Source organism: Oreochromis niloticus, linkage group LG20, assembly GCF_001858045.2.
Source record: "Oreochromis niloticus isolate F11D_XX linkage group LG20, O_niloticus_UMD_NMBU, whole genome shotgun sequence".
In the NCBI taxonomy this organism is placed as follows: domain Eukaryota; kingdom Metazoa; phylum Chordata; class Actinopteri; order Cichliformes; family Cichlidae; genus Oreochromis; species Oreochromis niloticus.
In genome coordinates this window covers 26970746-26995716 of record NC_031984.2, presented here as the reverse complement: position 1 = coordinate 26995716, position 24971 = coordinate 26970746, and the positions used below count along the sequence as shown (strand labels likewise).

The following is a 24971-nucleotide window of genomic DNA, read 5'->3' as shown; positions in this document are numbered from 1 at the left end:
TATAACTCAGGATGTTTTCATGAAATCTAACTTAGACTCTGATGCTGGTTATGGTTGCTGTAGCTATTTAATGCATTTACATTAAGTAATTATCCCACTGTCTGTTGTAGCTTTTATTGGTGGCAGCAGAATCTGCCAATCCAAACACAGGATGCACATTGTCTACTTAAGCACGGGGGATTACGAGGAAACAATGTAGGATAACAGCCTCTCTGTTTACTGTTCACTCTCTTTACACTATAAGAGCTATATAAAGTTACTGTTTATGCAAACCTAACAAATTTTAATAACAGGAGGAACCCTGTGGAATGAAACAAACAGTGAAAGTGGGATGTGGACTAAATATGATTCTTCCATAAACATAACATTATCTACAAAGACAGCAATGCTTGTATCTGCATCCATGCAACTCTACCTCACTAACACATTAACACTTAACAGAGGACAAGGTTTCCACATCATTCATGCAGTACCTCAGGCACACCCAAGAAGCCAAAGTCTTGGGGTAAGAGGGACAGATTGGTGAGGCGAATGCTGCTCTTGACTGACTGGTAAATGGAACAGTAGCCAAAGTCCACCTCGCTGTGGTCAAACCGCAGGTCTGAGGAGGTCACAATGGCATGGACCGTGAAATGGGCAGGCTGCACCTGCACAAATATGAAGCCTCTTTACACACGGTTGCCCATTTTTTTGTTCTCGAGACAAATATCTTTACAAATGTCAGTAAAGGGAAATCTGTCTTTCTTTTTTAAGTACAACATGCACTTTCTTTTAATTCTACTTCATCATAATAATGCTAACCTACCCCAGAAAAGGTTTGGCTGATATAATACAACTCCACCGGCTGTCCTGAAAACTGTTCTGGTATCACTTTTTAAATCTTAATTATACATTTTCATATTCTGAGTCAAAAACATGGGCGTAATACAGACTGATGTTGCTTTAATTTACAAAGACTTCTCAAGTCTGTGAATTACAGACAGATGCAGCTGAATTATCTAAAGAATCAAATTGATGTTTAACATCAGTCATGGCTAAAATCAAGCAATTTTTGTGCATTCGGTCATCTTTCATCAGCCAGCACTGATAGAAATGCGTCTATGTTTGTGTGTGTGTGTCCAATTCAAAACAGGGCTGTGGCTCAGAGTCGGCTTTACAAAGCACCAACTTAAGTACATTTTTTACAATTAGTTAGTCCTAGTCTATAATTTTTGAGGTCTGGTCATGTCTTTATTTCTCTTTTATTGAAAAGCTGAGCTCTGTAGCTTTTACAGGAAATATTTCTCAGGCAGGAGTAAAACAGAACATTTGTTCAAGACTATTTTAAGCAGAGGATTAATACACATTTCATGCTCCAATGTGTATTCATGGAGGCAGGGTGATGTGTTTGAGATCCACTCAAAATAAAATTTGGTGTCACGTTTTTGTGAACAAATCAATGTGTACGAGTTTGGAGCTCCTCGATGCAGAAAATGAAGTTTTGGAGCTCGTTAGCCTTGTTAGCCTTATTCCCTGACAGCCTTTAAGTTCACTTCATGTGAATTGTACTAGACAAGAGGCAATTTTGTTAAATTTTGTCAGGTTTTGTGAATTTTTCCCCCAGCGGTATAAAGCAGATGAGCTTGTTTACTGCACCATTGATTTCCAGGCTGCTGTGATGTCTGGTGACCAGTTGGTGTATGTATGAATGTGTGTGTGTTTTCATGGTGTAATGCCAGGAGCTCAGGACTAGGGGCTGGGGGCAACAGCTTTGGTGCATCACAGGAACATCCTGGCCCGCTCTTTGGCTTCTCGTCAGAGCTACACCCCTTCCATGCCCCATCCCCCAGCCCTCTCCTCTCCACGTCCCAGTAAAGTCAGTGAATAGTGGCTGGCTGGGGAGGTAGAGGAAGGTGACAATTTGGCAAGAAGACTGTCCAGATTTAGATTTACTGAAAAAAAGCTGGCAAAAGCACAGCACGAATGTCTAAGCAGCTGCTCTGTGTTTTTAATAAACACTGTCTCTGATGATATGAAGGAATTTAGCTGCAGTTTCATTTCCTCTTGAGAGGAATGGTCCAGAATTTCCACTTATATCCTTGTAAACAGTTGCTGCATTAATGTGAATATATAATGATACATTTATGAACTAATGTCTTAGTACAAGCCCCCAAAAGAGTGACAAAACACAGGCCAAGAGATCCAGTCAAATACCAGACACAGAAAAGCCAGATTATGGATTTTAAAATCAAAATCACAGACACCTGAGTCTCACTTATGCATCACACTAAGTTACAAAAAGCAAAGCAATAGACAAGATTGCTTTGGCATCTTGTCTGTAGCGAGCATCACTGAGGCTCATGAATATCTTAGTACAGGGGTCTCAAACTCACGGCCCGTGGGCCACCTGCAGCCCACGTCACCCCCTACTTGCGGCCCACATATTGATGTAAAAAAATCAAATGCAATTTGGCCCATGAAGTTACTTTTTTTGTTAGGGTGGATTTGTTTTTTGTTGAAGTTCTTTAAAAATAAGTTCTTTAAAAAGCAAAAACTTATTTAACATGAAGGCAATATGAGCAGAGAGTACAAACATGTTGAGGGATTGGCTGTGTTACATACGAACAAAGTTATAGCAGAAGTGCTGCCACGTGTCTGGCCAGAAAGAGAGCACCAATGTGTTTATTTGGTAGTTCAATGAAAGGCTTCAGTTGGTTAAGAGTGAGAAAAAAACATGTGTTCACATTTGGAGTTTTGTCTTGTTATACAATATTTGAAATGAAAAAACAAACAAACAAAACGCTATATCTTCAGAAGTATTTATGGGTGTTTTCTTGTTTGTTTTGTACTACTTGAACACTAAAGTGGCCCTCCAGAGAGATGACAGCGCCAGCAGTGGCCCACAGCTCATTTAAGTTTGAGACCCCCGTCTTAGTATGTAGAATCTTTACTAAACCAACTATATTTCCCAGAAACAATATTAATTTATTCAAACATGCTGCCAGAGCAGAACCTGAAGCAGGAATGTCAAACTCACTTTACATTGTGGGCCACATACAGCCTACTTTGGACTTAAGTGGGTCGGATCAGTGAAACTCCAGTTTTCTGTAAGTGGAAAGATGTTTAACTATGTGTTTAATCAGTGAGATATTTAATATAAGAAAAAGAAGTGTAATTTCAACAGCATGTCTCAGTTTTTGTAGATGATGTAGTCAGTAAAAGAAATCTGTCAGCATGATTTAAACTGTAACAAATAAAAAATGACAGAAAAAGCACTGGCATGTTGTTTCCCTGACTAAGTTAATTAACAAAAAGCTTTCTTTTTTTATTTTACTCTGAAATCACTGTAAATATATACAGAAACTTCCCTGTTGGATAATGAAAAAAGTTTTCTGTCACTTGCTTATTTACTTTCACTTAATTACAATGTTTTTGTATGAATGACCATTTGGGAGGTCTCACCTCCTTCACATTTCCCAAAGCACTGCAATGGGCTGAATTGGATTCTTTGCTGGGCCAGTTCTAGCTGCCGGGCCTTATGTTTGACACCCCTGACCTAAAGCATCAGAGTACTACATCAACATGTGTACTGCTCTATATGTATGTGATAAAATCAAGAAAGATGACAACTGCCTTGGCTGTTGGGCAAGAGGTTTTAAGGTAGTCAAATTTTGCGCACAACAGGTGCTTCATGATAAAAGAGGGGATAACAAATACATCTGAAACCTACTTTACCTTTTTTGTGCTACTGCAGACAGTTTCAGCAAAAATATATGGGATAACCTTTATGCTTGGCTTATTAGTGTCCATGGAATAACTAGGCCTTGGGGGCAGGAGATAATTTTAGCTTGTTACAAGCAAAATAGGTTACAACCTTCACTAGCTGTGCTTCTGTTTAGGACAAAGTAGGACACTAGCACTGCACTACACGTTCAAGCCCACTGCTTTCAGGATCACATTGCTTTTATCTGCAGTATACGTGTATAGTGCGTAACATGACACAAACCTGGCCTGCTACTTGCACTGTCATTGGAACCTCCAGGACTCCTGTGTCACTGTCAAAAAACTTCTTTGCATCTTTGGACAAGGAGAGTCTGTGAGAAAGCAAAAAGAAAGGCGTGAGGAAGTCGCCATTTGTCATGAAAACAGCTTCATCTTCATGTTCACGAGCAGAAAAGAGCAAAGACATCAGCTAGAGGCTGAAAACAAACACGTAATCGCAACAGTGATTTTGATATGTTTTTATTTGTTTTGTTAAAATACGAAAAATACCATCTGTCGAAAGCCACAAGCCAGTGAAGAAAGAAAGAGAAAGATTCAGACCCTGAAGACCCATTACTTTACTTTAACCCACGACTGTAGGATCGGCACGCCGGGGAAAGCAGGAGAGAGATGCAGAGCGCGCCTCCACACTACTGTAGGTTGTAGCCATGGTGATGGGAGACGTAAGTATGATTCAAAGAGGACCAGTAGTCATGCACAGGCTTATGTAAAACTCCAGTCCCTCTATATCCCTCAGTGTCAAGAGCAGCTCTCATGCTAGCACCAGTAAAAAAACTGCATATATGCACGTATGCAGAATTCATTAGCATGTAAAAAAAAGAAAAAGTGGTCAAATGTCAAATGCTGTTTGTGTCTCAGATCCACCCACCACCTCCTCTCTCCTTCTCCTAACATCCTTCATTTTTCTTCTCGGCTATTCCTCACTTTCCCTCCCTTTCTCTCCTTTCAACTGCCTCCCTCTGTCTTTTCCTCTTTACACTCTTAATGCCGGTTGAAGGCTTGAGAGCTAATGCTGTAAATGTCATTGGTTTTAAGGCTCTCCAGATGCTAGTGTGTCTTTTCAAAGCGCTACAACCACGCCTTGCCTTCAGCAAATCTGTCAGCTTCAAGTTCGAGGAAAGGTTTGTATTTCGTACGTCCCAGAAACTGCTCTACGACAACCCAATTCATGACTCAAAACCCACAAAGGTCACTCCCTCACCCGTCAAAATTAAATCTCTGCAATTACAAAGTCCTTTTTTCCCCTGCATAGGTTGACCAATGAGCGCAGAGGGAGTATTTAAGGAAGCACTCTTGTTCTGCCTGCTAATAGAATCGCTGCTGGAGAGTCACTCTTGAATTAGCTTGGCAGGGCAGAGTGGAAAAGCCTGGTGGGGCGTCGCCAGGCCCATATGCTCGGGAGAATTTTGTCGATGGATAGGCTTTCAGATTTGTCAGTGTCCTAAACAGATTTACTTGTGTGCTCTTCCTCTCTGCAGCCAGATTATCCACAGTCCAAAAGTAATTCTCCTCTATAGCCTTTATGGTACTTCAGAGATTAGTAGATGCAGTAAAACTCAAATGGTTGTTCTAACTACCGAGCCGCAATGCAAATAACCAGAGTATTTCAACTGAAACTACTGAAATAACCTGTTCAATCCAGCAGGTGGTATTTCTAATGACCAGCTTTAATCTATAACAGTGAGGAGGAAAAACCAGAAGGAAGGCTGTGTTTTTCAGGGGATTTTATGAGCTTACAGCACAGCGCTTCCTTTTAGAAAATATATACATTCCTCTTCAGTCTGCACTCGTATTTAGACTTCTCTTCACCATTAAAAAAGTGATTATGAAAGGGATTACAGAACAGAATAAGAGGCTTAAGGATTTTTCGCTTTGCAAAAACGGGTGGACGAGAATTACAGTAAATGACCATTAAGTAAAAAAAATGATGATAGGAAAGAAATAAGTTACGGAAGTTATTTTGTTTGCTTGTTATCTTGAAACCCACTGCAGCGTGAACGTTTCTGATGAGAGTCGTGCACTAGCAGTTAAAGTGCTGGCAGAACCATTCAGTGTAATCTGCAGTAATTCATCCTTGTAATCTCCATTTTATCAGCTGGAACTGCCAGGGTTGGACCCACTGCCTGCTCTTCAGAGATTACACCTAAAACCACTAATTCGAGTAGTCCTGTTCAAATGATCCCATCAGCAAAAACAGGGAAACAAATTTCCATGGGTTAGATTGAAATTCTCCACAGGCACAACCTAAGAATGTGCTTTCCTTTTCTGTGGGACAGAGTTTAGAAGAAGCCAAAATTTAGGACCAAAAGAACCAGCTCACATGGCATGGTAATGCATCTTATAATGATGCAGTGTGTAAGGTTTCAAGACAAATTCAGGAAATGTTACAATATAATACAATATTTAAATGAGAGGGAAACTCTCAAATTTAAAGCAATCGTGATTGTAGCTTTTGTGCTGGAAGTAAAAAGACTAAACAACCCTCCGCCGAACAGAAATGAGCTAACACGAACCGAATATCGGGCGGGACAAATGTCACGAAACAAAACGGCAATCACTCTGATTCTGTCAGCGTCCATCTGAATTCAAACGAGCAGCATTTCTCTTCATCGAGCGGGATCACAAACATGTGAACCATTAGATTTAGTACTGTACAGAGGGGATTATGCTGCACATGGCACAATGTGAGGGAAAAGAGTGAGTGGGCTCGATGTGACAAATAAAGGTGGAGGAAGACAGGCAGCGAGGGCTGAAGCAAGGAGAGATGCTGAATGATGTGGGCAGGCTAAGCACAAACCCTCGGAGCAGGAAGCAAGAATGTGCTCACCCTCTCCCAAAAGCCTGAGGAGGGGAGGCAAGAAGCAAACACCTGTATAAAGAATGAAAGCTATGAGTCATTTGTGAATCCAGATTTAACAGTGTGTGAGTGTGTGCGCGGATGAGACAGTGAGTGAAAGCAGTGCTTCTAATGAGGATTTGGAAATCCAATGATAGTCCCTGGCTGAAGGAATTGGCAATGCCATCTTAAATGACACACCGCCACTGCATAACACAAAAGCAAACCTACCAAAAATCAACAGATTGGGAGGCGAGATCCAACCATGACAGAGATGAGACATACAGGGACACAGCTTGATGACATGCTGGAAACATACTTGTTTTCCAATCCCAGTCAGAATCATGTGAGTTTCTGCTGTGGATGGAGGACTCTGTTTGGGTCCTTGGGGCATCTTAAAGGAGAATTCAAATCTTATTTTGTAAAGCTCTAGCCACCTTTTGAGACCATACTTACCTACAGAACGGGTTTATGTCTTTGAGAGACATAAACCCCTGATAATCTTTTGAAAACCCAGATCATCGTTTAATAAAACTCACTGGTGTTTTGAAGATACATACAGAACCCCTAAACACTGTTTTAAAATGTATTTCAAGCATTTAGCTCACAAGCGGAAGTGAGACACATCTCTATTTCGACCCGTGTCCAAGGTGTCCAACTGACTACTCGTGTTCAGTCTGTCTACGTCACTTCCAGTGAAAGTTCAAAGGGCCTCCACGCACAGCCCTTCGTCCATCTGTCACTGGTCAAGCTCCAGATTTGTTTAGTAAGGGCTAAGCACTAATAAACATATATTCCAACTGCTGAGATTGTCAGGACAAAGCCTTTTTGTGACACATGGCAAAATGAAAAAACAAAATATTTTCCTGATATGTCCTTGTTGGTAACACATCATGGCACAGTACAGTTCACACTACAAAACGCGATGTGGCCAAATATGTCTCACAACACCTCATTAAGTTTTTTGATTGATCTGATCATAAGTAGGGTTCCTACATATTAGATTTAAGACTTTTTAAGGTGCTTTTTTTTGCCACTTGGAATGAAACTTAGGGTTAGAGCCACAAATTGTTTTTGTACTTCAGTCAACTTGCAATCTACTAAACATGTCCTTGTAAAAAACAACTAATTGAGGCCACCTTGTTGGAACTGCTGCTTCCAATTGCACCAAACTCTTGCTACGAAAAACCAATACAACATGCCTTGAATACAGCTGGCAGTCAGGTTTTGGCCCTGCTGCAAAATCTTAAAAAAATGCACATTCCATTAGCTATCTGCTACCTATCAATGACATAATACAAGTCTACATTCAGTAAGAGGTGTATTTATTTGGTCTTTATCTGGGATCATATACCTTTTTCCTTGCCAAAAATAAGAAATAAACACATTTAGAACTGTTTCTAAAGAGGATATATATTATCTTGTTAATATAAAGTCTGTGTATCAGACTGTGACATAATTACCTGAGAGAAAATAAGGATAATAAACACACGATGTTAAACTGAAAAATGAAGCAACACAGCAAATCAGTTTAATGCCAGACCTACACTTAGTGATATTCTGTTCTCAGAATTTAATGTACTGAGTTTATGTTCTCATAATACACAGAACTGATGGTCAAATCTACAAATAAACAAGATTTACCACTATGAGAACAGTGAAAACAGTGTTGGCCACTCAGAGCACAGAGATCTATGTCTGGTGTCTTAGGTTATATAAGCAGATTCAGGACCATCATATAAGCAGCGGTGAATCGTGAATGCATTGAGGGATGAGAGGAGCTTGATACTAACAAAAAGAGGCAGAATAAATGCAGAGTTAGAGCTGGAGAAGTGAAAGAGCACAGAAACACAGAGGACTGCAGAGAGAGAGAAAAACCCAAAGAGAAAGAAGTATAATTAAGCACAGAGGTGATAGGCCAGGAAAAAGAGAAGTATGTGCGAGCGAGTGGGAGAAGACGCCACAGAAGCAGGAGAGAGAGAGAGACAGAGAGAGAGAGAGATGGAGTGATGAAGTGTGATACAGAGGGAGTAGGGAGGGGGTGAAGCTGTAGTTGTGTTAGTGCTCATGAAGGATGCACCATCTCAGCAGCAGCACAAGTAAAGCTGTACTCTAATCCTCGCATTAAAAACCTCTGCTGATTCGCTAAGCCAGATTACTGACATTTTCCCACTTTCCTCTGCTGTCACCCTACTGTACGATGACCACTGCATGCCCTTAACTTTTGTCATTTGCAACGAAAATGACCTCCTGTTATTTATTTATTTATTTATACATACACAAATGTCTTTTCAGTTATCAATACGCAAAGCTGTTGAACTGTGAAACGAGAAAAAAAAGGAGGGTGGGCAGAAGAATACTGACACCCACACAGAGTTTTTACTGCATGCCTCTCATATTTGCCCTGGGGGTCCCCTTGTCCGCTCTCCTGGCATTCAAACCACAGTTCAGTTCCTGCCTCTCCATCTAAATATAGAGCCTGTATTGTTCTTGAAAGAATTACCACATCCTTCAAAGTCATTAGAAACCATTATCACAAGCCTTCATGCCCCTGCGATTAGAGGGCAGGTGTGTTGTAGAAACTCTTTTATACCTGCTGGCTGCTGACAGGCTTCAGATTGTTGCCTTTTGTAACTCTGTAAGACTCCACCGCTTGCTTGCTTTGGAAAAGGGAATTGTGTCATAGAAGCGTTGTAGTAAACTAGTAATGATATCACAACAGATTTCTGTAGCCAGTAGACAATCACAACACAGGGAAACAAAATGCAAATCGTCAGTTGACAGCACTTTATGAGACCTTTTGGGGGTTATCATTTTACCTTCCTGTTTTTATACACAAAAAGTAAGCTAGCATAAATTTTTGTGTAAAATCTATGCAGTCAGTGATCATCACAGCTTCTTTAACCATCTGACTTCGATCATGGTTTCCGCCACAACAGCTCTTAACCCAGGCAGCTTACAATGGCAAATGAGGGTTGAGATGGTGGGCTGGTTTAGCGTTACACTTAATAATTGTAGTGCAAATTAATCCGCTATAGCACTGACTGTGAGGCACAGATGGAAGCTAAGTTGCCCAAGGTATGTGGATAGTAGTTGATCAAACAGAGTGAGAGACACAGGTAGTTTCTTTCCCACTTTGCAGCCTATAACAGCAGGAGAGCACTGTTAACATTGTTCACTTCAACAACCTGTGATCTAGCTTTCTATAATCCCTAATCAGTGGGCATAAGTGGAAGGATATCAGCTAAACAGGTAAAGTAGTATTAAATAATAAGATTTATCTGGTTCACTGTGCATATTTAGAAACTGTTTATAGTTTTGTTGAACTGTTTTTCACCAACAAGTAGGCTAATATGATATGTTAGCTAAGTTAACAGTTGTAGTGTTTGATTTAAAAAAATGCCTTGTGGGGGTCAGCTGAGGGTTCTAGCAGAAACCTTGCAGTGTTTCTAGATTACATCAAGCTGAGTAAAAGGTTAATAATGTTACAGACTGGCCAAAGCTGTTATAAGAATAGACCCAGTTTAAAATGAACATGAACCGTCCTGTCATAACAGTGTATAGATTTCTTCTTTCCTATAATCACCTGCTTTTTTTTAAAAACATTAAGTGTGCAGCGTACATAATCTACAGCAGTTTTTCCACAGAAAAACTGTTTACCCTTTTTAAGAAGCAGATTCCACAAAACTGTAAGCTAAGATCAAAATATATTACAACTTTCCTTCGAGGTGAAACAGTTTGCACTTTCATAGAAGGCTAATAGAATCTTAACAAGGTTAGTCTAAAATAAGATTATCGCTGCTCCAGTGATTCCATTATCATTGCATCCTCTGCGTGTCCTTCCTTACCTCGGGATGAACTTCAGTTGGGCACTAAAGCTTGATTGAGCCTGGATGAAGCCGGTCTTTGGTAAGATCTCCATGTGCTTCCTCATGTCCTGACATACCTCAAAGGTCAGTTTCAAAGCTGTGCTGGCTCTGCCATGCAAAAAAATATACGTATAAATACATAATCCACGATATATGAAACTCAGGCAACAACATACAAGAATACTTTATTTTACTGACATAAAGGTAAAGATGGCAGTTCCACATTATCTGAAGTGCATCTCAGATGTTAAATACTCAGAACGGACAATTAACTGTCTGAGGGTCCACATAAGAAGCAGGGGCTGTTATGGAGGATCACATTAAAAAGCTTTAAAAGATGTAAAATCAATAATGAGCAGAAGTGAGTTGAGCTTATTGGTGCAGTCCTACCCAACACTCCCTGTTTCTCATTAACTTTCTCAAGTTAATCGTTAAATGAAGGGTAGCTTACTTATTGTATTGCCGTTAAATGTACATATATTTTTAATTCTGCCCTAAAAACTTCTTCTGTTTGAGGTTAATTCATTTTTTAGTTAAAAGGTAGATTCTTTTTGTCTTCACACTGTCACCAAGTGGTTGCGCAAAGGGGAATTGTTGGGTTTCTCTCTAAAAAAATGGAGTGAGTGAATTGCACTGAGATATTCTGTATGATTTGGTGTCAGATGAATTAAAACTGAAGTTAAAGACTAGGCTGGGCTGATCATAAGAAGGAATCCAGATTGTATTGTATAGTCTGTTAAGGTAGTTTTCAGGTGATTTTATAACTTCTAGTTGTTGGATTCCTTAGACAAACATGCCTCCCAATGAGTCCCTTTTTTAGCTCTTTCAGGTGTAATAACCAAAAGTATGATTAAACCCTGTTTAAACCTGCTATCCTTCGAGGACTCAGCAGGTACAGAAAGAATTTGGTCTCAGTGACACCCACAGAAAATGCCTTTTATGGAGAAATCTACCCCAAATCAGTATAATTTAAATGACCTAATTTCCAGAAGCTTCAACAGATGGTTGTGCCCGTGGCTGCAAGCCTCAGTTATAGCTGAGGCTTGTGATATAAATGGCTCGTCACCTTGGGAATTTCTCCAACACATCCAATACAGCCCACACCTTCAAAAAACAATGACAGTACAGACGGGCTGAAAACACAGTTTGCTGGAGGTGACACACGTATACATAATATTTTGCTGTGCTTGCTTTCATCTTCAAAAGACACAAAGGTGAGCCTTTAGTGAGCTGTGGCCAAATAGACTGAGGGACCCGTCATTATTTGATTCTCCTCTCAAAAGAACTGGCCCACTTTGAACAGGGAGGTCAGCCAGATGGTTGTTTCCCCGAGGCAAGGACTCACAGGGACACTTGGGGGATATTAAGTTGCTATCTTTATGCCAGCTAAATGACAACCTTCAAATTGCTGGCAGAGGCATAATCATGGATACATAACCATTTAGGGTAATTAGGCATTTTAATTAACATGGGCATTTAACTCAACCTGTCTTGATTTTACTGGCAGGCATTGACCAGCTCATTTTTGAAGCAATGCTTAGTGAATGTCCACAGAAGTATTATTACTGTGCAATGCAGTGATATTTTAGGCAAAAAAGAAGTAAAGGTTTGCATGTTATTTGGCTTCAAGTAAATCCTCAAAACAATTACAAAACAGCAACTTTAAGATGCACATGATCAATTTTAAATATGTATAACAGTTCGAAGAAGTGAAGGCAGGTCCATAACAAAACGGCATTCCCATTTTGTGTGAAAGTTGCCGCACAGACCTAACCTCCACACTATCAAACAACATCACAAGAGTGAAGACAAAGTGAAAATAGTGTTGAATATATGACTATAGACATGATATTTCCTCTGGGTTTGGTTTAGTTTATGCAGGTGGTCTCATGCATGTGCTGTGGGTTTAACAATAATGCATTCTTTATAACAAGTTAAATGAAAATCACTGGATCTACTTGCAGTTGGAAGACTTCTTGGGCTAGTTTTAGGCAGTTATTATGTAAATTAATCTATCTAGTAAATGGTAAATGGCCTGTATTTGTACAGCGCTTTACTAGTCCCGAAGGACCCCAAAGTGCTTTACACGTTCAGTCTTTCACCCATTCACCCACTGGTGATGGCAAGCTACATTGTAGCCACAGCCGCCCTGGGCGCACTGACAGAGGTGAGGCTGCCGGACACTGGCGCCACCGGGCCCCCTGACCACCACCAGTAGGCAATGGGTGAAGTGTCTTGCCCAAGGACACAACGACCGAGACTGTCCGAGCCGGGGCTCGAACCTGCAACCTTCTGATTACAAGATGAACCGCCAACTCTTCAGCCACGATCGCTCTGATAGATAGATAGTAACTTTTTTCCACTTTCTTTCACTATATTTAACATCAATTTCTACTCCTCAGTGCCAAAAACTTTAATTAAATGCTAGGTTAGGCAAATGGAGAAAAGACCTCATGGTCTTATCAAGAATAATGTAGCAAAGAGAAGCAACATAAAAACACAACTTTTTATTGCCTTAGTGATGCTTCGGCGGGCTATGAAACGTCTGTAAAAAACTCCCACTGTGACCCTTTGGGGGCTCCGTAAAAATAGTCCTAAAAAGTTAAACTTTCTTTTATTAGAGCCACATAATAATGCTACTCATTACAATCATCACAGTTTAGTGGGAATGATATCAGGTCATGTTGCAGAGAGGTTGCTCATGCTGAGTCTACATACAGTGCTGAATAACTAAGTGCCTGGACTCCGAGTGCCCACGGCTGCAGCAGTGGCTCTGCCTTTTCTTAAAAGGGACAGGTGGCTGTGCTTGCATACTCCACATGTACTCCAAAGCCCCATGGGAGACCAAGCCTTCATGGCAAGCGCTCTAGGCAACTGTCCCCATAATGCAGCACCGTCTCCTTTTATCCCACATAATATATATATAAAACTAACCTGCCTGAAGAACGGGTTTTTTTTTATTAGTATTTACTGTATGTTGCTGTTTTCACAAAGTAAAGAAAAAGGCTAAACTTGATCACATTCCTCAGGTCAAACTAAACAGGTCTCAGGCTGAGACTAAGATAAGGCACAGTTGGTGCATTAGAAATACAGAAAAGGGAGAGAAATCAAGGACAGAAGGCTTTGTGAAATAAAGAAGCAGGGTGGTTGTGTTTTTGTGGCTGGGTTTGGGCAGGAATGCTCAACTCCCCATCTGGTGCCAGCAAAGGAGTATTTGAAAGTCCGGGCTGAGTGTTTGAAATATTAAAAAAGAAAACACCCTGCCAACTGTGTTCAGAGTATTCCAATCACTGGCTCACAAGCCAAAGTCAAACACTTCACATTTTAAAGCTTCCTAAAAAAATACTTTCAATTAGTAGGAGTGATATTCCAATCACTGGCTCACAGACAAGATGGACATATTCAATTATGCTTTGTGCTTTTCTCTTAAAAAATCTGTCACAAACTTGGGAGGACTTGTGGGATATCTACTAACTACTTAAAGAAAAAAAAAGTGACAAATTCCATGATGAAAGCAGCAGCTCTCCTATTGTTTCCCCCCCAAAAGCCTGCCAAGCTATTTTGTGTTCAAATTATTGTCTTGGAGGCAGAGTGACATATTGCACGGTTTGCTGGTGCAAGCATTAGCATTTATTTATTTTTTTCATTTTAAAAGCTGAACTTCACACTGACACTGTCATCGTCATGTTGTCACATGTGCTGGTGTGCCAGCGCACCAGATGGCAGTTGTCACAAATCCCCTACCCCCACACATGCACTCCCTCCCCCACATGATGTGACACAATGACTGGCTAGGTGATGGACCTCACTGCTGCAAATGTTACTGCCCCTGGTGTATTCCTAACCTCGTGTGCTCATCATAATGCATCACATCCATAATCAAAGGGGATTTACTTCTGTTCTGTGCTACAGTATCGGTCAAAGAGGACTGTGGCGATGCCATGCTTTGTTTAGGAACATTTATCCGTTAATTCATCTCTATTATATTTCATCCACGCGTTGAATTGTTAAATGTCTCAAAGCGCTACTTGGCTGTAAGCGTAGTTAGGCGGAGAGTTTGATGTTGGACTGAAAAGTAAGCGGGCCCTGTCAATTTTAAGGGATTTCCTTGAGCCGTTTTGCTGTGAAAATGTCTGTTTTGGCAGAGACTGAGTATATGAGGGAGTTTTAGTAGTGCATTCAGCAGATAAGCCAGCATGCTACATCAGCAGTCCACGCCACTTTCCAAACTCTATTTCAAGGATGTTTCTGAGCATAGCAACAAATAAAATGGGAATATGACATGCACCACTCATTTCTAGGTTGAGGGTTTCGTATATCTTGTTAAAAACAAAAACTTTAAGATGCATTTCATTCCTTCAGTTAAAATAATATTCTAATAATATAGGCAACAGTTAAGAGACTTATATGGGCTGGGTGGATGAAAGGGTTATTTTGTAAAAATCATTACCCTGCTGCCCTCACTCTTGTATGTATTTTGTAAAACACTGAGGGGACAACCACTTTTTAGGATTTGGTGTTCATGAATTTACTGAAGTTATGCTGTTTTTGTAAACCCGGGCAGTGTACTTCTTTTTGCATGACTTGTTTCCTAGAAACACATGTCTACTGGCTGTGCATTAGGCAATTTTCACAGAAATATGCTGCATTACAGAGAAAAGCATTGGTTCACATCACACTGACCTGGCACAGCTCTTACAAAGACAGCTATGTGGTTATATGTCCTCATATGCTTTTAGTGCATCCTCTGACTTTCAAAAAGATAAATTCCACTTGCTTTTTTTTATCAGTCTGGGCGTATATTTGAAAAATGTCTAAAGAAAGAGGGAAAGATCTGTGTTTTCTATATATTAAACGCCACCATAATGTTAAACAAGCCTTAAGCAGTATTTTTCCATCACATACTGGAACAGAGTATAATCTGTTTCCCTGCTATATTCAGTCATGGCTATCTATATAGTTCTTTCTACCAAATTAGACATTTTATTGTGATGAAGATGCTTTAACAGGCCATCTGTTGCATTGGTAAAATGTCTGCAAAAGTGGCTATTATAATAACACTCTTAACTGACATGCATATAAACATGGTACTAAGTTGTTTCATATTGCACTTTACCCGGAGACAGGTACCTTATATTGTCATATTACCATGGCATGTCTAAATCTGTCATATTATTGTTATACACTCTTCACACAGTGTTTAGGTTTTACTCTCATGTAATTAAAATGTCCTAAAGACTTAAACTAGTATTACACACACACACACACACACACACACACACACACACACACACACACACACACACCAGCCTTTTATGACTGAGGGGTAAAAGCCATTGTTTATCCCACACTGAGGTCAGCTTCACAACTCTGTTACACCTAACTTTTCTTGAGACTGCTGTCATTGGTCATGCAGAATAGCATGCCTTGTTAGCAAAATCGCACATAATGCTGATGATTATTACAAAGATATGGATACAAGGGCGCTTTAGTTTTCTATAAACATTAAATCTATCAGATACAAAATTATTTGAGATGTCCTATACTTAACTGAACATTATTTACCTTTTTAAAAAAATGCATTCAGTTATGAAACTACTCTATAACATTTCCTTGTTAATTCTTACAAACTCTAAAGAGAGTGGGGCAAGTTGTAGCTAACACTAAGTTATTTTCTTTTGCCTAGGTCAGGAAAAAAATGTAAAAACAAAATATTTGGGTTTTTTTACCTTTTTTTTTTTTTTTAAACAAATACACGTAGAACTAAGATGTAATGTAAATCCAATGAATTCTGAATTGGCCAGTGTTTTAACTTCAGGTGCTAATCACCTTGGAAACTAGTGATAACGAAAGGCTTTATACACTTTGTTCCAATACTTAGTGTAAAAGACCACTACATTGTGTAAGCATTGAACAATATGTAATAAACTGTCACTTGTGCATAAGAGGTTGATGTGTAGACCTTCTGAAACAAAAGTAAAGAGCTCCTTCTAAATTTGAAACAGCTGGACATCAGCTTGACCACATTAGAAGGTTTGCAACCATCTCAGGCTCTGGGACTTACCTGCTTTGGACCATGATGGTGTCCTGATAAAGGCGGTCAAACATGCAGATCTTTAGGTCAATGCTGGGCTGAAGTACCCATACAGGCATGCTGACTGCCACACCTCTCACATGGATGGGTATCTGTTTGAATGAGTCCTCAGTCACATGCACTAAACATATCATTTGATTTATTCACTCTAAGGCTTTGTAAACTAAAAATGTGTCTGCTCCCTGAGACATTCACAAGATTAAAAACAAGCTGTTTCTTACTGGTTTGCTGGTTTTATCAGAGAATTTGATGGAGAAGTCCAGTCTGGTCTCTCCTGGAATGGTTGGGGTGAAAATAATTTCCAGTTTGACACTTTCAAATGGCCCGATCTCTCCCCCGCGCACCTGAACATGGACAGACATACTGTTGATACTGAACTTCTCTTACATTAAATGTGTAGTTACACATCTTTACACTGACAAAAAAAGGAGTTTTGCTAAACATTACTGTGCATAGTTTTACTGAGCACACAGTTTAGTTTTACCTGATGAAACAAAGGTATTCCTATACATGAAGGAGAAAGTGAAAGCTGTGGTGCAGTTATGTAACATTAAAAGGTATGCAGGCATATACTCGTGTACATACAGTGAAAGGCAAACTGTCAAGGTGGTGAGAGAATAATAAACGAAAAGGAGTAATAAACCATTGATGCAGCAAGTGCCTCAGTACTGTGGCATGATGATAGTTTGATGGATAATCTGCCATTTAAGACACCAGCCTTCAACCACACAATGTGAAAATATCAGTCAAAATGACAACAATCGAGCCGAGGGCATGCAGGCGCACGCAACACACACAGTCGCAGTAATAGCAGAGGGAGAGGTGATGCACCATTAGCCCCCCACCAGAGAGACGTAATGAACCCTGAAAAAGTCTAGAATTTCACATGGGCCACAAGGCACACACAGCATCATTGCTAAAAACAAAACAGAGAAGCAGAGTCTTTCAACGACACACAATAGTGACAGAATGTCGACTTTCCACTCAAAATTTTTCAGAATCTGGGCAGATTTCTGGCACCTCAGCTATAAAAACGCAGTCCCTTTATGATTTGACAAGAAGAAGGTTCATGCTCCTAAGAAGATGGACCATTTTTGACTGACTCACAGCCCAACCTCTAACCTCACCCTTGAGTCAATACTTTAATTTAATTCAGCCTGTCGCTATTAGAATAGACATGCTGTACTTTCTTCCTACAAGACCATCCTCAAGTCTGGTTTTATCTTCCTAAGAGTAGTCAAATATTCAATATGTTGTTTACTGAATCTCAAAAAACAACATATTGAAAAACTATTTCATAGAATAGCTGAGGGCTTTTTCTATGAAACCACAGAAACACCAAAGCTAGACTACATAACAGTACTACTACTAGCAACACTTGTATACCAGACTATAAATATTAATGTATAGCTGCAACTAGCCCAGGTAAAATGTGTTTCATCACAAAAGACCAGGCTTCTTGCAACCTCGTAACTAGCTTTTGGGGTATGCAAAACTCTGTATAGTTACCTTACTTAACAGAAGTCTATGCATTTTCCAGTCTATGTTATTTCTGGATATTTAATATATAAAAGGATACTTTAGAATATTGGGTCCTGATGATTTTTAAAGGTTAAACGCTCTTTGATGTTCATACTGTCTAACATTACTACTGTGTTACATCAGATGTATAAACAAAAGCAACTAGGGCTACAACTTGGTTTTTGTTTTAATCTTACCATAAAACATTACTCATCAATCTAAAAACAGTAGCATTAACATAAGAAATGAGCAAGTTTTTGAAGTAGGACCGAATACTTACATCTCTTAGTTTTATGTCACTGGAGTCTGAGGGGGTCTGGTCTGTCTGATTGTCCAAATCAGATGAAAGACAAGCCTCAGGAACAGTTTTCGCACCCTCTGACACTGCCATACACACAGATAAAAGTCACAAATGCAAGTCATCTCAAATTTTTATTGTTGAGCAGTTACTCTAAGTGGGCACCTTGTATGGACTAACACTAAAAAAATAATGGTGAACCTGTAATTGGTTGATGAAAAGAGCAGAGTAATAAGTGATAGGTAAGAAGAAGTAATACTTGGCCACATTGTAGCAGTATTTTTAGTGTATGCTGCAGGCAAATTTGAAATATCATTTAAATCCAGACAAATAGGCCCTCTGACAAATAACACAGTTTTTCCTCTTGGACACGTGTGGAACATTTTTATACCAATCTGCAATCTGACCTTTATTTACTAATCTGTGACACAGAAAACATATTGGACAAAATGTACTACAGTCAGCTTCAGAAAGGAACATCAACAGCCTCAAAATTGGTCCAACATCCGGGAGCCTTTCTCGACAATAGAGATAAAATAAAGAAACAGAGTCGGAGCCACTTCAACACAGAATTTAGAAAGCCAGCAGAGCAGAGGCAAAAGACTGAGCAGCTTATCAAAGCATCAGCAGCAGGAAGTGCTGAGTGCAGTGATGTAGACTTCAGATCCGCGAGAACACGAAAGAGAAGATGCCTTGTTGCCACCAGCTGTAAGAGCAAGGTGAACCCTCCGTTTTGTGTGTGTGTGTTCTTTTATTTTCATTCTTACAAGGACCCAATGTCCTAACAGGAATAGAGAGACAGAGGGAAAAAAACTCATCTACCACGGGGAGATGTTGTCAGTCCTCATTTTCCTTCCAGAGACTGTTTCAGGGTAACACCGTCTCTCTGTCTCCCACATATTATAATCACTACCCAAACTACTCACCAAGGTGGTGCTGTGTTTGCACAGCATGCTAATGACAGAATACAATATGCTGATTTGACCTGGTTCACCATCTTAGTTTAGCGCGTTAGCATGCTAATACCTGGTGAAAACAGTACAAAATACAAATTAGCCTAACACTGTGGCTAATAATCAGAATCTGAATACTTTATGTAAGGACATAATAATAAGAACATAAACAAATGCATTAGACAAAAAAATGAGCTGATTATAAATAAGACTATGGGAAATTTTATCACCAAAAAGCTGGACTAGAGCACAAATTAACCAAATTAACTAATCATTACAGTCTCTCCAGTCAACGTTGGGGTACTTTTTACTCAAAGAATCAAAAACTGCTATTCTGGTATTTGTGCATGTCCTGTGTTTGTCATGAGGAAAACAAACTGACGATCATTTGGGAAAAGAAAGACAGAGTGCCCAGTTTTGAATTCATGCTATTATGTATTGTAGTTTAGATTTCAGTTTTTCTAGTTCAGGACACAAACTGTGATGGATAATCATGTCATGTGTGTGTCCATATTTTACCTGATTGTTCTTGCTGTTCTCCTGCAGAGAGCTCCTGACTCTGTAGCTTTGATTGGACATCTTCAGCATCAATGGATTCAGGGCTGTTTTGGTTGTTAGTTGCTGTGTTTTGACTGGATGCCTTTTTCAGACAAACAAACAAGCAAATATATTCATTTATTTTTACCCATAATATCTGGTATGGGAATCCTGAGACAGAAGCTTTGGAATTCTCTCATGTAAAAATAATGAATGCCAATTTTGTTCAGTGGTTTCATAATCTTTTGCTTGTTCAATCTACAGACAAAATAGCAGTATAATATACATGGAAAAAAAGCAGGAACAATTTACTTTTTTATTAGCTGTTTCTCCTTCAGGGTATCCAAGAAACATTAACTCTTACAGTCCACATAAATAGCTGACCTCGTATGTGTTGGCAGAGACCTGTGGTGGCATCTGGACGTAGCTCGTTTCTGGACTGAGACATGTGGAGCTGTCCAGGCTGAAATGCGTGGCCAGTGCACCCTTGTTGGTCAGTGTGATGGTCCGTGAAATAGTCTGGCCCACGACGTGCGAACCAAAGTCAATGAACTGGCTGTCAACCTCCAGCTAGAGAAAGAGTATAGTCACATCCTGTAATTAGCAATGTCAGTGAACAGCTGCCAGGCAAAGTACATAGTTTTACATACATTAATTCACAGAAAGCTGATTAAATAAGACAATGAGCAAAAATAAAAAGGCAGTCAGTGTTGTTTTCTGTGGTGTGACCGTGCAGTGTGATTCGTTTAGCTAAAAATTCATTTTCCTAAATAATTATTATTACTAATTTATAAGGGTAAAAAGCTACAGCAATACTGGACAAAAAATCCACATCACAAAATATCTACAAGACACAAGCTTATGAAATCAGAATGAGCAGTTATCTGTAATTACCTAAAACTTTGGCTATAGCAACTACTCACAATACATTTCTTTACAGTGCATCTGATGGGCACAAAGAAGGGACCCAGAGCTGATGCAAACTGGAGCTCTCCTTCCAAGTCCTCGTTGATCTGCAGAGATCAGATAATGATTTTGAGGTAAGCAAAAACAAAGGCTTCATGTTTGATCAAGCGCAGAAAATTTGATGCTAAAACAAAGAGTGGGGCAGTGGAGGAGTTGTATGAGTTGTTTGCTGCAAAGGATGTGGAACCAAATCTTAAATAAGATGACTCATCTTGAAGGAAGAACACAACATTTTGAGAAAGACACTTACAGAGAACACTTTTGCAGGAAAGATGAAAGGATAATTAACAACCTCACGCCATTACGTGTATGGCAAATCGGGCAGAAGCTACTTTGGCAAGCAAAAAATATCCACCTGCTGTAAAAGGCTCATTATTTAGCATGTTGTGTTTAAGTTATTCCATGTGATAAAACAGGGAAGATACCACACAATTAATCTTCAGAGAAATACTTCATTTCATCCCTATACTTGAGTATTTGTACAGTAAGTATGATTTAAAAAGTTAAAAACAAACACATAATAAACTTTTGTCATTCTTTTTTGTCTGTTTTACACTGTTATAATCTCAAAAAGAGGTGATAACCACTGAAATAGTTTTTGATGAAAATAAAGATTAAAGAAAAAAATAAGTATAGATGTTTAAAGGCAGTGATGATGCTACAAACCACTGGCTGGAAAATGGCCTGCATGTCAAATGACATCCCGGTGGATAACAAAGTAGGAGGCTGGAAGCTGAAACACAAATGCCAGAAAGTTGAAGATCATTTTCATTTCTTGATCACAGCTTAAAAAGTGAATCACATTACAACATGATATTGGATATTACTGTTTAATGCAAAGCACTGGTAGGGGTATAAAGAAGTGTATGATTAGCAACAAAATTTGAAGTATAACAGCATTTGCCTTGAAGGTAAAATCCCTATAATGATACAGAGAATACCCCAACAATCAAATGGCTCCCTTTGAGCAAGCACTTGGCAACAGTGAGAAAGGAAAACTCCCTTTTAACAGGAAGAAACCTCCAACAGAACAAGGCTCAGGTAGGGGCAGCCATCTGTTGTGACTGGCTGAGTATGACAGCAATAATATAGTACAGCAAATTTGCTGTTTTCAACAAATGATTAGCAGCTCTAAATAAAATACTAAACTAAAATGAATAAGCTAATGTCAAAAGTAAACCTGATGCTCACTTGACAAGCCAAAGAAATCAAAGTGAAACAAAAATCTACTATTCTATATGAAACCATGTAATGTGGAATCCATGGTTAGACTAAATATAGCAGTTAATTCTTATTATATTGCAGGGGAAATCATACAAGTAAGTAAAAATTCTATTTCCAAATAAGAAAACAAACATGAGGACTGTGAGCTATTTCAAACCAACATGTGTATCTCACAGCACATGTTCGCACAAACCCTAATGCTGCCCCGAGGAGCTTGATAACTTGCTGCCCTTTGAGAGACACGAGAAGAGGCCCGATCAATATAAATATAGCAGGCAGGCGGCCAGGGAAGCAAGGCGAATTCTCAAAATTCAATAAATAAACAAAAAGTTAGAACCGTGCAACTATGAGCATAATTAGGAGTCAGCTACAGTTACAGAATATACACCAGATCCTAAACTAATTGTTGTTGGGCTTTAAAAATACTATGATCCTGTTGCTGTGATAGTAAACTTTAATCTATATTTAAAGACGTAGCTGGATTTTTGTTTGTAGATGAGAGCACCTTGGTGCCAAGTTAACGTCTTTGTCTGAAAAGAGAAGAGCTGAGTCTCTGAAGAGATTCATACAAGTTTTACTCCCTCTGCCTCAAATCCATTTTTTTAAAACTCTGTGAAGAAGCAGAATGAATATTACAGCTTTCTTTCTGTTGACACGAGGAATACAGACCCAAAACAATAAGAAAAGAATATGGAAATAAGCTTATGTTGAGCTTCTAGTTTTCATAGCAAATTTCATGTGCTGTTACTGTTTTCATGTTTTGTTTTTGCAAAATATGTTCATGTTGTTTTGGTTGTTGCATTGCTTTGTGAATAAGAAACATAAGCATTCGAGCCCTTCAGCTTCTATTTGATGAACTAAAAAGACAACATCTGTGTTTTTTGTTTGTAGGTAGGATAGGAGGAATTTTTTTTCAACTGTCTCACACACACACACGTCAAAAATACTACACAAAAAATATACAGTTAAATGACAAACAACCTATAACCACAGTATAATAATGTGCACTATCATCAACTCCAGTGAGCAAAGGGACACTCAGTTTAGCTTAAGGCAGTTGTTTGAAGTTGTTGGTCCAGTTGCCAGGTAAAAAACTTGGAGCAGCCTGGCTGAAGCTGCCATCCAGCTCACCACTGTGATCTGGAAATCTATGAAAGAACTCCACCTGAGTAAATCTGGTAGTAAATGTCACATTGCACATTCATCTTTTTTTTTCCCTGGTCAGATTTCCTACTTTATTGGTGCTATTCTTCCTAGCTTCAAGACAGTTGGTATGAAGGGATATGAAGGAAAATAGAACAGTTCACTTGGGATTAAATTCTGAATGAGGCGGTCTTTGAAAAAGCCTGCTACAGCCCTATATAAATCGCTTCAAATGAGGCCATACTGTACAGTTTTTATCCTTTAATATCTACTGAAGAGGACTGAGGTGGTGAAGCATACAGTAGTACTGACTATACTCTCGGTTAAATTATACATTCTTGTCCTCATTGGCTTCTACTATAGTAAATCAATAAGGACTCTCTGTCCATAATTCAGTTCAGCATAGCTAAAACACCCTCATAGTCACACTCAACCACTTCTGAAAGCAATCTACTGAGAAGCATGAAAACTCTGTCTCATGTGTGTCAGTAGCACTTGAATAATCTTGCTCTCGTGCTAATTGTTCTGAAGTGAGATGTGGTTCTCTTTAAATCAGGTGGCTACAAAGTACAATAATGCACAAATCTTTTCACAGTTTTAGACAACATATAAAAGCAGCAACTTTTAAGGCTGACTATCCAAATCTTTAGGCAGGTTATACTTTTTTAATCTATCAGAAACCAAAGTGAAACTGCTTGAACAGACACTCAGGCAGATGGCTGAAATAAATATGGGCCTGTCACAGAATTTAAGTCTAACTGCAGCGCTGACTGATGCTCATATTTGGATGTTTTTAAATGGACAGACACAGACAGACTACCAAGAGGGTGATGAATAAAACAACAGACTCAGTAAAGTGCAGTGTGGTTTTCTCATGTCAGTCAGTGAAATGAACTTTGACAGTTTTCAGGCAGTTGAGAAGACGAAACTAACTTTGTCAACTTGATGGTTTCAATTGGATACAAGCATAATACATGAGGCTGTCAAAGGATCTTCTATTATATAGTGTGAAAAAATCTTTTAGAGAAATCAAACGGGTGATAGAGCCCTTTAGAAGAGCAGGTGAAACTCGAAGTTTGAGTTTAAATATAAGAAAGACTCTACGTTAGTGTTCGACTGACACTGACAGAATTCTATAAACTTTGTTCTTGCACACAAACATTTAAGTGTCCTTAGAAGATAAAAACTACTGACTTTTGTGACTTTCCACACCCCCTGTCACCATACATTTGACATTTATGGGTGACAGTGGGTGTAGGACTAGTTTTTGCTTCCGAGAAACTGTCTCCAGAACCATTGGATTTGCCATTAAGTCCACAGACATTTTTTGTCACAGCAGGATGTCTCTAATGAGTTGGCTCTCTGATTCAGTAACTTTTCCAGTGCCATCCCCAGGCCACAATTAAATACTATGACCAAAACAAACCTTAACTTCTGCAAATTAGACATTTCTACTACTTGCTTGCTTACCATCAGCAGGTTAGTTTAGACCTTATTAGCATTTGCTCAAAGTTAAGTACTGCTGACTATGCACAGGTCTCACTCTAACCTCACAGTGTGCCTAAAATACACAGCCATGTCTACACAGAAGTCTGAGCAGCACATCTTAGAGCCACAGCTGCTCCTATACATGTATATACTGTGTGTGTAAAAGAGAGAAAACTAGGCTGAAGTATAAAAATATGCTTTCGGTAGCCTGCGTTGACAGCAGGACTGATTAATTACTCGTTAACAGGATTCTATGTTAGTCCTTCTGTGTTGTGTCTCT

At 39.3% G+C, this 24971-nt stretch overlaps 1 protein-coding gene across 4 annotated transcripts in view; it reads right to left on the bottom strand.

The window, feature by feature from the left end:
• The window catches only part of cfap74 (cilia and flagella associated protein 74), a 51666-nt gene that overhangs the window by 11827 nt on the left and 14868 nt on the right, over positions 1-24971 (bottom strand). For all 4 annotated transcript variants that reach the window (XM_005459865.4, XM_005459864.4, XM_005459863.4 and 1 more), the window contains 10 exons: positions 21503-21569; positions 20794-20883; positions 20255-20440; positions 19853-19973; positions 18363-18466; positions 16783-16905; positions 16532-16653; positions 10447-10575; positions 3986-4073; positions 474-647 (listed from right to left, as the gene is read on the bottom strand). In XM_005459865.4, the coding sequence (XP_005459922.1) occupies positions 474-647; positions 3986-4073; positions 10447-10575; positions 16532-16653; positions 16783-16905; positions 18363-18466; positions 19853-19973; positions 20255-20440; positions 20794-20883; positions 21503-21569 (1204 nt within the window). The remainder of the gene's footprint in view (positions 1-473; positions 648-3985; positions 4074-10446; positions 10576-16531; positions 16654-16782; positions 16906-18362; positions 18467-19852; positions 19974-20254; positions 20441-20793; positions 20884-21502; positions 21570-24971) is intronic.